Source organism: Macaca nemestrina, chromosome 6 (assembly GCF_043159975.1).
Source record: "Macaca nemestrina isolate mMacNem1 chromosome 6, mMacNem.hap1, whole genome shotgun sequence".
In the NCBI taxonomy this organism is placed as follows: Eukaryota; Metazoa; Chordata; class Mammalia; order Primates; family Cercopithecidae; genus Macaca; species Macaca nemestrina.
In genome coordinates, this window is record NC_092130.1 from 65,090,293 (window position 1) to 65,104,734 (window position 14,442).

At 38.9% G+C, this 14,442-nt stretch overlaps 1 protein-coding gene and 1 pseudogene across 3 annotated transcripts in view; both read left to right on the plus strand.

Moving 5' to 3' along the window:
* Window positions 1-49: 49 nt before the first annotated feature.
* Window positions 50-4,110, plus strand: LOC105499987 (small ribosomal subunit protein uS5 pseudogene; annotated as a pseudogene).
* A 157-nt stretch (window positions 4,111-4,267) lies between these two features.
* The window catches only part of LOC105499986 (protein geranylgeranyltransferase type I subunit beta), a 56,337-nt gene continuing 46,162 nt past the window's right edge, over window positions 4,268-14,442 (plus strand). For all 3 annotated transcript variants that reach the window (XM_011772889.2, XM_024787124.2, XM_011772890.2), the window contains exons 1-2: window positions 4,268-4,424; window positions 13,914-14,032. In XM_011772889.2, the coding sequence (XP_011771191.1) occupies window positions 4,285-4,424; window positions 13,914-14,032 (259 nt within the window). In that variant the 5' untranslated portion in view covers window positions 4,268-4,284. The remainder of the gene's footprint in view (window positions 4,425-13,913; window positions 14,033-14,442) is intronic.

Here is a 14,442-nt window from a genome sequence, read left to right on the forward strand (position 1 = left end):
CAAATTTTCCTTCAGCCCTTCTGGATTGCACACATTTATAAAATCTTCGTGTCTTTCACATCTTCCTGGCTAATGCAGTTTTCTTTTCTGCTTCTGTTTGCCTCAAAATAGGAAAATTCTTTGTTCTGAAACATCATCTGAAATAAGCCAGCTTTAGAATACTGTGATTTCTCTTGATAGCACTTAAAATGTTTTAGGTGGGGCATGGTGGCTCATGCCTGTAATCCCAGCACTTTCAGAGGTCAAGGTAGGAGAATTGAGGCCTGGAGTTTGACACTAGCATGGGCAACACAGGGAGACCCTGTCTCTATGAAAAAAAAATTTAATTAACTGGGTATGGTGACACACACCTGTAGTCCCAGCTACTTGGGAGGATAAGGTAGGAGGATCACTTGAACCCAGGAATTCCAGGTTGCAGTGAGCTACTATGGCACCACTGCACTCCAGCCTGGGTGAGAGAGTGAGACCCTGTCTCTAAAATGAATGAAGGAAGGAATGAATAAATAAGATCTTTTAAAGCTGTTAGATTAACATATTTGGTCAAAAGAGTTAGTTCTTAAATTTCTAAACTTTTATACATGAAAACACAATGTAATTGAATACAGTTCAACTTTTCATATTATAAAATATTCCTTTCTAACTTTAATTTGTTCTCATAGAAAAGATACTATATACATAAAAACATAGGAAATTTATTTCTTACAATTTTTGTCTTAGATAATCTTTATCTTTCATTGTTAATGTGATGCATTTAGGTTAAATGACTCAGAAATGTACTATGAGTAGTGATCAAAATCTTTTCTTATTTTATAGTTAATATTCAAAGTAGATGGCTTCCAAATTTTAGAAACTGAATTCTGATTTGTACAGTTATTGGGCAGAATGAGAAAATTGACCTAAAAGATCCTTAAACAGGAGTGCTGGTTTTGTTACTTGTTTTCCAAAACTTTTTTGTAATGATTTGAAGTCGTTTAGAGATAAAATATAGAGGCTGGGCGCAGTGGCTCAGGCTTGTAATCCCAGCACTTTGGGAGGCCAAGGTGGGCGTATCACGTGAGGTCAGGAATTCAAGACCAGCCTGGCCAACATGGTAAAACCCCGTCTCTACTGAAAATACAAAAATTAACCTGGTGTGGTAGTTCACGCCTGTACTCCCAGCTACTTGAGAGGCTGAGGCAGGAGAATCGCCTGGACCTGGAAGGCGGAGGTTGCAGTCAGCTGAGATTGCGTCACTGTACTCCAGCCTGGGCAACAGAGTGAGACTCCATCTCCAAAAATAAATACATAAATAAAATATAGAGCAAGATAAGGGAATTTAAAAGCAGAACTGAGAAGCTACAAGATACAAAAAACGTTTCTTACATACTGCTTTTTACATGTTGCTTTTTGTTGCACGGAAATGCAGCTTTCAAATTCCTGTATCTAAGGTAAGCATTCTGCATGATGTGATTCTTATGGCTTTGTTTTTTGATTTTTTTTTTTAAATAAAAGTATGGAAGTTCCTCCGAAGAAATCAGTTTTTCTAGCTGAATCTGAAATAAATGATGAATTTATTATATAGATCCTTTACATAAAAGATGTAAGATAAACACAAATATCTTCAGTTACAGAGTTCATAGAAGTTACAAGTTCATAAACTAGATGTCAAATAAACATTTCTTTTACTGGTTTAAAAAGTACACTAGCTTCTTCTCCGAGAAAACACCAAATCGCGGATGACGCCAGTGCAGCAGGGGGCCTGGGATGGGGAACTGGGGTCACAGCTGGCCCTGAAATGGGGAACTGGGATTGCGGCCATAGAGTGGGTCGGGGCCAGCCGCAGAGCTCCCGGAGGCAAGGCCAAGGCCAAGGAGTAGATGCTTGTCACCAAGCTGGGCCGCCTGGTCAAGGACATGAAGATTAAGTCCCTGGAGGCGATCTGTCTCTTCTCTCTACCTATCAAGGAGTCTGTGATCATTGACTTTTTCCTGGGGCCTCTCTCAAGGATGAAGTTTTGAAGACATGCCAGTGCAAAAGCAGACCCGCACCGGCCAATGCACCAGGTTTAAGGTGTTTGTTGCCATCCGGCACAATGGCCACACTGATCTGGGTGTTAAGCTCCAAGGAGGTGGCCACTGCCATCCACGGGGCCATCATCCTGGCCAAGCTCTCCGTTGTGCCCATGTGCAGAGGCTACTGGGGGAACAAGATTGGCAAGCCCCACACCATCCCTTGCAAGGTGACAGGCTGCAACGGCTCTGTGCTGGCCCAGGTCATCCCTGCACCCAGGGGCACTGGCATCGTTGGCCCCCATGGCCAAGAAGCTGCTGCTGATGGCTGGTATGGATGACTGCTACACCTCAGTCAAGGGCCGCACTGCCATCCTGCGCAACTTCGCCATGGTCATTTTTGATGCCATCTCTAAGGCCTACAGCAGGCTGACCCCTGACCTCTGGAAGGAGACTGTATTCACCAAGGCTCCCTATCAGGAATTCACTGACCACCTCCTCAAGACCCACACCAGAGTCTCTGTGCAGAGGACCCAGGCTCCAGTGGTGGCTACAACATAGGGCTGTACAAGAAAAATAAAGTGAAGTAAGCCTGGAAAAAAAAAAAGTACATTAATAAGAAATATAGAAAAAACACTAAAGAAGAAATGTTATAAAGTACTCATAATTCCAGGGTAACTTTTACAAAAAACATACCTACCTATTTTTAAATTGTTACAGTCATATAGTACATATTAATTACTATGCCATAATTGCATTACACATTTTCGTACATTTCTACATAATTCAGACATCATCATGTAGTGGCTAAATAATATTCAATTATATAGATGTTCTATCATTCCCATTCTGTTATGCATATGCCAAAAATCTTACATGGCTAAAATCACTCATGGAAACCTTTTACCAACCCAGGAGGCATTCTATATTATCTCTCAATGAGTCCCACATCGCAAATTTTTCCTCCAGATTTGGATCAGATTGCTAGTCCTTGAACGGAGAATCAGATGAAATATTTGGTTTCCCTAACTTAAGGGCCATGTTTATTAGAATTAATTTTCTGAGAATGTATAGAGTGTCCATAGCTGATTCCAGTAAGTTAAACGTGTATAAGACTCCACATTGAAAATCTTCAGGTATTTGGGGGTATGTGTGCTAAGTGAGAGATCTTAATTGTAATAACAGTGAAAACTCCAGACTGGGCATACCTGATGGGCAAGGACTGTGAGCTCCGTATTTGTAGGAAAGTACCGAGGACAACCTAGTATCCATCTCTGGCAGTTTGTTAATGTAGTATTTTGTAAAGACATGCAGGAATACCGCCCCATAGAGTATAAGAATTACGTTTTCTAAGAAAGCTAACAAAACTATACCCAAAATTTTATTAGTTAAGTTGATTACAGGTAACCTAGTTTAGTTCTATTATTGGGTGGATCCCCCCACTCCGCTACCCAGGAATGCCTCATGAACATTTAAAGGGCATAGTATAATGGCTAAAACAACTTAAATCCCTATTTGGCGGGGGGGGGGGACTAGAAGCACGTTTAATTTTTTTAGAATGCAGGTAATTGGAGAAGATGTTGGGTTTATTTTGCTGTTGCAGATTGATGCACCATTGATTCTTGATAACACGTTGACCCAAGGAAAGTAAAATCTAGGATTTGTAAAAGCATGACGCAAGCAGTCACACATAGATACGAATATGCATGTTGTATATGTTTGGGGGCATTATATACAGATTTTTAAGTGATTTCTGGTATCCAGAAAGGATTAGGATTAGGAAAGTCTCTGAACTTTCGTAGTGTCAATAAACATTTATCTCCACTGTTTTGTTTTTGCTTTTTGTTTCGTTTCCCTAACCGTTCAGCTTAAAACTGGCCCTCCAAGAATGAATCTGTTAGCAAGTTTATAGTGATCCATCCCCGTTTTCAGATATACCATCCTCAGGTTCTACAGAGCCAGCATTGTCTCAAAGCGAACTTGATGCTTTTGACCTTGGGCTTCCCAAGATAAAAATTCTGACGGAGGGATATGTGTACTGGATTTTCACAAGCCTGCGAGGTGTTTACAAGCCTCGAGGGCTTTGGGTAGAAATGGCTGGGTCATGCTCTAGCTAAGGAGATATGGAGAGAGGAAGTGCTGCACAAGACCCAGATGATAGCGGTTTCAAATACTGGCTTAGTCTGCGGCCAGCGCAGGTCCCCTCACCCGGCACCTCCGGGTCAGCCCAGGAGGGTTCTTTCATTCCGCGTGCCAACTGATTCCGGGTCGCGGCGGACGTCGCTTCCGGAGCAGCATGGCGGCCACTGAGGACGAGAGGCTAGCAGGGAGCGGTGAGGGGGAGCGGCTGGATTTCTTGCGGGATCGGCACGTGCGATTTTTCCAGCGCTGCCTCCAGGTTTTGCCGGAGCGCTATTCTTCGCTCGAGACAAGCAGGTAACTGGTGGCACAGTCAGCCAGGCTGGCACAAGGCCCGGGCCCCAGCGGAAAGGCGCGGCGGAGTTGCACCGCAAACTGGGCGCCCGAAGGGGACTACGCCGCCGCCCACCTGGCACTGACTGGTTTCAAGCGGGCTTGAGGTTACTCTCACTCCCCCGCCGTACGGTGGGAAGGTCTGGAAGGCTGTACATCCAGGGCTGTAGAATCTCCAGTTTCCGCCGTTTTCACTTCCCATTATTTTCTGGCAACTCTGAGCTTCTTTTTTACTCCTTCTCATAGCCTGTCGCTTTGCCTCGTTACTTCCGAGTGTGAAAGGAAAAGGACAAAGTTTGTCGTCGTATTTTTAGATGAATACTCCTATGCATCTCTGTCCTCTGTAAAGTCATTAACTCTTAATAGAGTGTCTGTATGGTGTTTTATATGTAGGAGCGGCAGAGAACCTCTAAGGTCTTAGAAACTTCATGGGAACTGTAAATCTCATGGTAGGCGAAAGAGGTGCGGTGTTGCGTGAAGCAGCCTGTTCAAAGTATTGCAATAGCTGAAGAGTGTGATGCGGCAGAGGCTAAGCGACTTCATTTACAGTAGAAGCCGGGGATGAGAAGAAAGGAGAAGGCGATCTTTGATCCGCAATGCTGTGTTTTGAAGTGAGGCTCAAAAGCTGCTTGAGACTGGATGGGAGGAAAGAGCAGATTGTTTTTGCTGTGTTCTCTCCCCACGTTTTCTAAATTCTGAGTTACTGGTGTATTTTGAACACTATATGACTGGATCAGTTTGGGGAGCTTTGCAGATTACTTCTGCACACTTGGTCAGGAACTATATTATGGTAGGTGCTAGAGTACAGCTGAACAAGACAAGCATTTGTATAGATTTCTGTGCTATATGTTAGTGTAGGGTTCATAAGAGTATATAGACAGGCATGTACATAATCCAGATTTCTTTAGAGAGGCCTTCCTTAAACACCCTTCCCAAAGGGACCACTTCCAAGACCACCTTAAACATTATGTATTTATTGGTTTATTTGTTTAATATCTTTCTATTACACTGGATTATAAACTTCACAAAGGTAACATTTTTGTCTATATTGTTTACCTCTATACTTAGGACTGGGCTGCCCTGTCCAATCTGGTGGCCACTAGCCACATTTGGCTATTTCGATTTGAATTAATTAAATAAAATTAAAAATTAAGTTATTCTGTTTGCAGTAGCCACCACCCTTCAAGTGCTCAGTTGCCATATTGGCCGGTGGCAATTGTTTCTACTTCAACATTTGCAACATCTTAGTTTGCACTAGGTCCTTAAATAGTACCTGGTATATGAGAAGCACTAAGAAATATTTGTTGAGTAATGTGACCTGAGCCCTGAAGGATGAACAGATTCTTACAAAAGAGTGAAACGTGTGTATCCTTCCTTCTCCCATAGTTGTTGATTGATTAGCAGAGCCCATACCTTCACTGAAAGATTCAGATTTCCATATCGAAAGATTATGATTGTAGTGATATGAGATGTTTTAAAATGTTGATAAATCATTTATATCTTAATGGGGATTAATTTTATGTGATTCAAAGCGTTTGTATAAAAAGTCTTCCATCCTGTTTTTGTTATTGATACATAATATGCATATTTATCGTATACATACACTGTTTGGATACATGCAGTGTATAAGTCTTGTGAGCTGATTAAATTGTGATTGTTAAACAGTTGAACTTTGCTTGCAGCTATCACTGTAAGTCTGTGATTGCATTTTCAAAGTGCGAATGTGTTTGGCCTGTTCTATAAAATTCCAGCTTGGACAAATCCATATAGAATAAATGTACTTTGGCATTAAACTGTGTAATTCCGTTCACAGCATAAGTAAAACAGCACAAATTTCTGACTTATTTAACTTCAGTATAAGCATAGGGTCGACAGCAAGTGTTACATATTAGATAACAGATATATAACACCTTAGTGCATTGGTTAAGCAATATTATATCTTTTTTGTCTGATGTTCGTCACATGAATAGAATTTTTACGTCATTTTGGTTTTCTTATAGCCCACATAACTGCATTTAAGATAACTGCATATATCGGTTTCTGTAGTGTTTTTTAAGTTTTTCTCTTTCCTAACTCACAGACTTTATTTTCCTTAGCACTAAGTTCTTTTGTGGTGCATGTGATTCATAACTGACTTTAAAATGCTTGTGAAGAAACTCCAACCTTTTCAGCAAAGGTGACTGGTCACAAAGTTTCTGCTGATTTTTAAGACAAAACAATACATTGGGCAAGCCACAAGTCTTACCTGGTTAATTTCCACAGTCATTCATAGAGTGCCTCCCCGTGTGTCTAGGTACAGGGATACAGTGTTAAACCAATGATTCAAGTGTTCCTCTGTTCATTTGTTTTTACCAATAGGTATGAAAAAGCTGACTTTTGAGAAGGCTAATATTAGACTGGATATTTAGACACTTATTTTCTGATTCACTATTTTGGCAAAATTACTCTTATTTTCCTGTTTCTTTTAGCCTGACCAATAGGAATAATTTTTACTTTTCTAGTGACGATAACTTTATGAAAATAAAAAGTGTATCGTCTGTTGTTTCATCAGAGATTTTTCTTTTATATTGACTTCTTAAAATGATAGTTACTAGTTTAGAACTCAAGTGAATATTATATCTTGCATTGGGAGCTTTATCAATCACCAGGTTTCTTTTATAAGTAGTTTAGGGAGTTTAGTGTGGTTTATGAGTTATTGTTGCCATATGTATTTGGGTAATAGGAATTAGAGTAGTCCTTTTTATTAAGGAACAAATTAGTGACAATTTTCTGTTATTTTTACAGTCAGCTGTTCTAGAAGAAGGGTTTAAGCAGTTAGCTTTTATTTCACAAGGCATTTACAATCTAGCTAGTCTTCGTATTCTCATGTCCCTCTATTTTCCCCTATGTATCCTGTGTTGTAACCTCTCTGCTGCCTCCCATTCTGCAACTACTTTGTTCTTTCATTTCCTCGCTTTTTTTTTTTTTTTTTTTTTTTTGAGACAGAGTCTCATTCTGTCACCAGGCTGGAGTGCAGGGGTGCCGTCTCTCCTTACTGCAACTTCCGCCTCCTGGGACAAGTGATTCTCCTGCCTCAGCCTCCCGAGTAGCTGGGACTACAGGTGTGTGCCACCATGCTCAGCTAATTTTTTGTATTTTGAGTGGAGATGGGGTTTCACCATGTTGGCCAGGATGGTCTGGGTCTCTTGACCTTGTGATCCACCCGCCGCAGTCTCCCAAAGTGCTGGGATTACAGGCATGAGCCACCGCCCCCGTTGTCTTAAATATATCACAGTCTAGCAGTACATCTTTGAAAGTGTAGTGGTCGGAGGCTCTAAGTAATGACCTGTATGTGCTTATAAAAATGTACATACCTGGGCCCCTTCCCAGACCTTCCCTGGATTCTGTATGGGCCTTGGGAGTCTGCATTATAACAAGCATCTCAGGTGGTTCTAATGCAGGCTAAAGTTAGAGACTGTTTGCCTTATAGTAGAAACAAATACGCAGTTATTACAGCAGTGATTCCCAACTCTAATGGGCATGTGAATCACTTGGGGATCTTGTTAAAATGCAGTTTCTGATTGCATAAGCCTCCGTCATTGTATTTTTAGATGAATACTCCTGTGCATCCCTGTCCTCTGTAAAGTTATTGACTTTTAATGGAGTGTCTGTATGGTGTTTTATGTGTAGGAGCAGCAGAGAACCTCTAAGGTCTTAGAAATTTACTTTATGGGAACTATAAATCTAATGGTAGGCAAAAGAGGTGCAGTGTTGCATGAAGCAGTCTGTTAAAGTATATTGCAGTAGCTGAGGAGTGTGATGTTGAATGTGAGCTGAAGATGCTGCATTTCTGACAAGTGCCCAGATGATTCTGATATGGCTAATCCCCTGACTACACAAAATGATTGTGATATTCTGAGGGCATTCTGAAAGTACCTAAGTAGCTCCGCCTGAAGAGAGACAGGGACTAGAGAAGGCTTCTTGGAAGAAGTAACCGCAAAGCTAAATCTTAAAGAATGTGTTCCAGTGTTTTGTTGTTGTTGTTGCAAATGGACAATAAGAAGAATAAAGCTGGAGAAGTGAGTGTTGAGCAGAAAACTTCACTTAGTTCTCTAGTAGTGGTTCAAAATGTAAAGGGATGTGGTAGGAATGTAATCTAAAGAGGTAGGCATGCATCAGATCATGGAAAGCTTTGTGTGCTTATCTAGAAACATGAGTTGGATATCATGTAAGTGACAGGAATAGTCATTTGTATAGCCATATATCACATGGTACAGGACCAGAACCAAGGAGACCGATGAGGCCACTGATGTGGTACTCCAGGAGAGAGATGCTGAGGCAGTGAAGTAGGGCTAGAGAAGAGGGGATGAAGAAGAAGGAGGAGTCCCAGGATTCTTGAATTGGAACTACCATCTGGTCTGGAGAATAAAAGGCAAAAGGAGCCAGTTGAGAAAGGAAGAAGATGATTTCTATAATAGCACTTAACATGTAACCTCCTTAAGGTTAGGAAGCTTTATTCATTTTTGTCGTGACATCTAATCTCTAGTAGGTGTTCAGTAGATGTTTCTTACTGAAAAATTATGGTAGTACAAAAACTATTTTACAAGTTAAATAATTTCACAGATATGTGACTGTACTTAAAAGTATTTACCAGATGAATCAGCCATTGAAAAACATTTGTAAATGAAGAATAATGCTTCAAATTCCAGAATTCGTGCAGTCTTTCAGTCATTTGTTTCGAAGTATTATGGCAGCATCTATGTGCTAGTATTTTAACTTCATGATTAAGTCTAATATATCCTCTAAGGCTCTCTCTTCACTGACATGGTTATCAATTTTATTTGTGTTATTTCTTAATGTAGATGCTTGTTTATAATTTTAGAACTCTGCAATATGATGTAGCCATAGGCCCATCTGGTATCTAGGCATGAATGTAGTCCATTGTTTAAGACACTTGGAGAGACTGGGAAAGGAAGGGGTTGCACCAGAAAGGGTCAGGACAAGCGATCCAAAGTTTGGGAATCTAGTCAACTGTCATAAACTAGTGTTTTCAATATATTCCTTAAATCAGTATGACTAAGTTCTTTTTTCCACTATCCAGACTATAGACTGTTTTTCATTCTTTTTTTTTTTTTTTTTTTTTTTTTTTTTTTGTGACGGTGTTTCGCTGTTGTTGCCCAGGCTGGTGTGCGATGATACGATCTCAGCTCACTGCAACCTCAACTCACTGTAACCTCCACTTGCTGAGTTCAAGTGAGTCTCCTGCCTCAGCCTCCCTAGTAGCTGAGATTACAGGCACCCGCCACCACGCCTCGCTGACTTTTGTTTTTTTAGTGGAGATGGAGTTTCACCATGTTGGCCAAGCTTGTCTAGAATTCCTGACCTCAGTTGATCCGCCCACCTTGACCTCCCAAAGTGCTGGGATTACAGGAGTGAGCCACTGCGCCCAGCTTTCTTGTTGTTCTTATTTTATCTTTGGGGTATATGTGTTCTTAAGCCTGGAATATTTGACATCTTTTGGAGACACTTAGGTTAACCCTCTTGTCTGTGAATTGATTCTTTGGTAAAGCGACTTGATTGGGGGTTGGGGGATGTTAGTTTTTCATCCTTGTAAGATAAACTTCTTATACATATTATTCAGAGTGGTAGAAGAGGGGTGAACAGAAAGATATTGCTTGCTTATTTCTACTTCTTAGGCTGCAGACTCAGATTGAGTTCTAGGGAAAAGAAGAAAGAAAGAGAATAAACAGATATTTCTGAAAGAAGTAATAAAGTAAAAATAACTTCACTGGCTTGATTTTAGGTGCATGTGTTCGCACAGTTACCCCTCTATACACCTGTGCTGAGTCAGGTTGCCCAGCAGTTTATTCCCCAGTAGAAGTCATCTAGGAACCATAAAACCCTACATTATATTATTTCTCTCAGAGGCCCACAGCCCAAAATTCCTTTGTGTTTTTTGTGGCTTGTTTTAATTCTCTTTCTTTCAGTTTTAGGACTACTTGAGAATTCTGGTGTGATTGGAAGGGGAATGGTTTCCCAGACTATTTTAAAGGGAGGCCAGGTATTTGCCCCAAAGTGACTTATTGGTTCTTTCTGCCAAGCGTTTCTGATGGGACCTCTCTTTATAAACATAAGCCATTCACCATAACTCTGTTAATCTCATAAACCTTATGGTCTCAACCTAAGTCTTCATCCATGAGTTGAAAATGCTGGACTTTCAGGAGCCTGTAATAATTAAGTATGCAAGATTTTAAAATACCATCACATGGCTGATTTTTTGTATTTGGTACTTACACATAAATAGTGCGTTCATATCCAGGAGCAAGTAACATGACAAACAGATCATTCAGATAACATATACAGATAAGAGTATGACTTTAAAGCAGGTTTTCTCAACCTCAGCACTATTGACATTTTAGATGAGATAATTCTTGGTTGTATGATGGGCCTGTCCTGTGTGTTGTAGACATTTAGCAGCAGCCCTGGCTTTTATCTACTTGATGCCAGTAACTCCCTTCTCCACTGTGACAACCAAGAATGTTTGATTCTGATGTGTTAACGTTAGGGGCAGTGTTCCCAGTAGAGAACCACTGTTCTAGAACAGTGCTTCTGAAACCTGCCTGCACATTAAAATTACCGGGGAAATTAAATACAAAAACAAACCCAAAGGGCCCAGACCCCACCTTACACCCATAGATTTGATTGTGAAGTAGGACCTTGATCTCTATGTTATGTTTGTAGTGTTTTGGTCGTTTTTAAGCAGATTCTAATGAGCAGCCAGGTTTGAGAAGCACCCCTGTGGAGAACACCATTTTGGGACCTAGACTTCTTGAGTAGTTTTGATTGTCCACTGTTGAAATTTCAGGTAAATTACTTGAGTTTTTTGGATTTTATTTTCTTCAGTTAGAAAATTAAAGAGATGGACTAGATCATTTCTGAATTTATTAATTTAGAAAAAAATCCCACCTTGTTTTTATAGCCTTTTGCATAAATTCTCTAACTACATCGCTTTTACTGACAGGAAGATCTTTGTTTTATCCACTATCCGACCTCAAGTCCTTCATGTTTTCCTCCACTTTTGTCTCTGTCTTCTTTTTGTCCTTTTCCTTAATAACGCTTTAATAAACTACATTAGTAGATGCTAATTGTACCTGACTATAAAGATAATCATTCACTTTATATGTTACATCAAAACCAAAAACCCTGTTAGAGTTCTCCAGGAGGGTTAGATATAGTATTTCAGAGCCTTTATTAGTTCAGTAAATATTTGAGTGCATACAAACAAAGTGGACCTTATCTCATGAGACATAATTAACACCAAGGGCAGTGATTTTCAAACTTGGTTGCTATTATGTAGAGGTTTTTCCCATGTCTAAAGTATCATTGTGTTTGGAGAAGCACATTCCTCTGGGGAAAATGGTTACAACCGAGAGTCTATAGAAAAGGCCTATAGTGTTATAGAGTGTAATTAGACCCTAAAGTCATTGTTACTCCTGTCCCTCCAAATTATGGCAGACCAATGATAATGGCTTCCATTTATTGAGTGCTTATTGTGAGCAGGTAAGCACAATAACTGTATAAAGTATAGTAATGATTAAAATAATTATCAGAAGCTGATTAGAAAAATTTAGGTATCCTGCCCAGAGTCATGTGGTCAGTCTAGTGAAATTGGCCAACTTGGAATTTGAACCCAGGTCATTTGACTGCAGAGTCTGAGCTTTGAACTACTGTGCGACACTGCTTTCCACATAAAGGAGTTCCACTGCCCTTAATATAATCCTGATCTTACCTAGATAAATTACCTTTCTAATTCAGATAGATCTCAGTGTGTTGTTAGGATTAAACTGAGATAATATATGAGAAATGTCCCAGCTCTTTGACTAATACATAGTAATAGTCTCTCAATAATATGTTTCCCAAATATTTATTGTTCTTAAGTGTACCCAAATCTCTTTAGTTTTAGTTTTTGTCCTTAAGCTTTGGTTGGAATTAAATCACTTTCTGATATCTCCTCCTGTTATCTGATGGTTGCTAGTCTTTTTCCACCAGGGATCAGAGAGATAATTATGCCCTTAAAAAAAAAAAAGAAAGAAAGAAAGAAAGAAATCACTATTTTCTCATTTCTCCTAAAGTTGGTACAGATTAAACATCCCTAATCGAAAACTCTGAGAGGCTCCAAAATCAGAAATGATTTGAGCACTGACATGATGCTACAAGTGAAAAATTCTACACATAAGTACTGAACACAAACTTTGTTTCATGCACAAAATTATTAAACTATTATATAAAATACACACATCATGTGTGTAAGATGTATATGAAATTTAAATGAATTTCATATTTAGACTTGGGTCCTGTCCCAGTGGGATATCATCTCATTATGTATATGCAAATATTCTAAAATTTAAAAAAATCTGAAATCTGAAACAGTTCTGGTCCCAAGCAATTCAGATAAGGGATACTCAACCTGTAGTACTATTCTGTCTATCTATAGATAATACTATTCTAGATGCATAGGAGAGAAGTAAATTTGTTACATACAGTGGATACCTCAGGGCATTAAGGCTTCATTCTTTCTTAAAATCTTCATTGAAAAGGTTACAGAATACATCAGGTAGCTCTGCTGTAAAATTTTAGACCAGATAATTTGAAATATTAATTTATTACTATTAGTCATATGAATTGTTAGATTATGGAAGTGATATAACAGTACTCAAGCTATACTAGAGACTGCTTCTCAACATGAAAAGAATTATATATAACAGATTCTTTGTGTTCAGAGCAATCAGTAAGATACTGATTTTTATATGAAAGCACAGGTTTAGATTTCCAATTTATAGTGTACAGTCTTAGAGGGGGAAGGTTTTGCTCTATAGTTTTTCATTCCACCAAAGAGTGCTCCTCTCTGGGAAAACAGACTGTAAGTACATTTGTATTTTTTTAAATGTTTCGTATTTCTCAAAACTTATTATAAATCTTTTCCCAAGGAGTCATATTATTTGTTAACAGCTTTGAATTAAGATACTGTTCTCATATTCCTCCAGAATTTAATATAAGCTATAAGTATAATTGATCCTGACAAATTAGTGAAAATTGACATTTTCATATATTTCTAAGCCCTGTACTATTTGTACTGATTAGTTGTAGAGAATCCTTTTTTAAATCTACTTTAGCCTTCAGTTTGCTGATATTCTGGCTTTAGTGGGTCATGTTTGTGTCAGTGGGGTAGGACTGGTTTCTTAACTCCCAAATGTCCCCTTTTGAAAAATTGAAACAAAGGCTTGACTGATAATATTAAGTTACAAGAATATATATATATATACACACACATATATATATATATGCTTTTGTAAGGTGGAAGTATTGTTTAAATATTGGAAAATTAGAATGATTTTATTATTTTTCTAGACCAGAAAGACTTCAGACTTAAGTGGTTTGATAGTTAAGATGGAATTTTACATTTTTTTCTTTTAGGTTGACGATTGCATTTTTTGCACTCTCCGGGCTGGATATGTTGGATTCCTTAGATGTGGTGAACAAAGATGATATAATAGAGTGGATTTACTCCCTGCAGGTCCTTCCCACAGAAGACAGTGAGTGAGTTTTTAGCATTTTATTTTTAGTGTGACTAGTTGTACCTGACATAACATGCGTTGGACTAGAAAATCTTAGTACTTACTTGTATACTGTTAACATATTTTATTTATCTGTGATTTCCTTGTAATGCAGCATTGCCATTCTGTTGAAATATAGTACTTAACAAATCTGATCATAATCTCTTAAGAAAACAATTTAGAATTATCTGGAATTTAATAGAGATTCACACTTGTGGCACTGTACTATGCTTTTCCATATTGATGACTGATTGTTGATTATTTATAGTCAGTGTTTATTTTTGATTAGTTCTGTGGCATTAACTCTGTTTTTCATTCCCAACAACTCTTGTCTTTTCAGTGAAAAACTCTTTGCCATCAAAAAGTTTTCTTTCAGTTTCCTGGTTGTT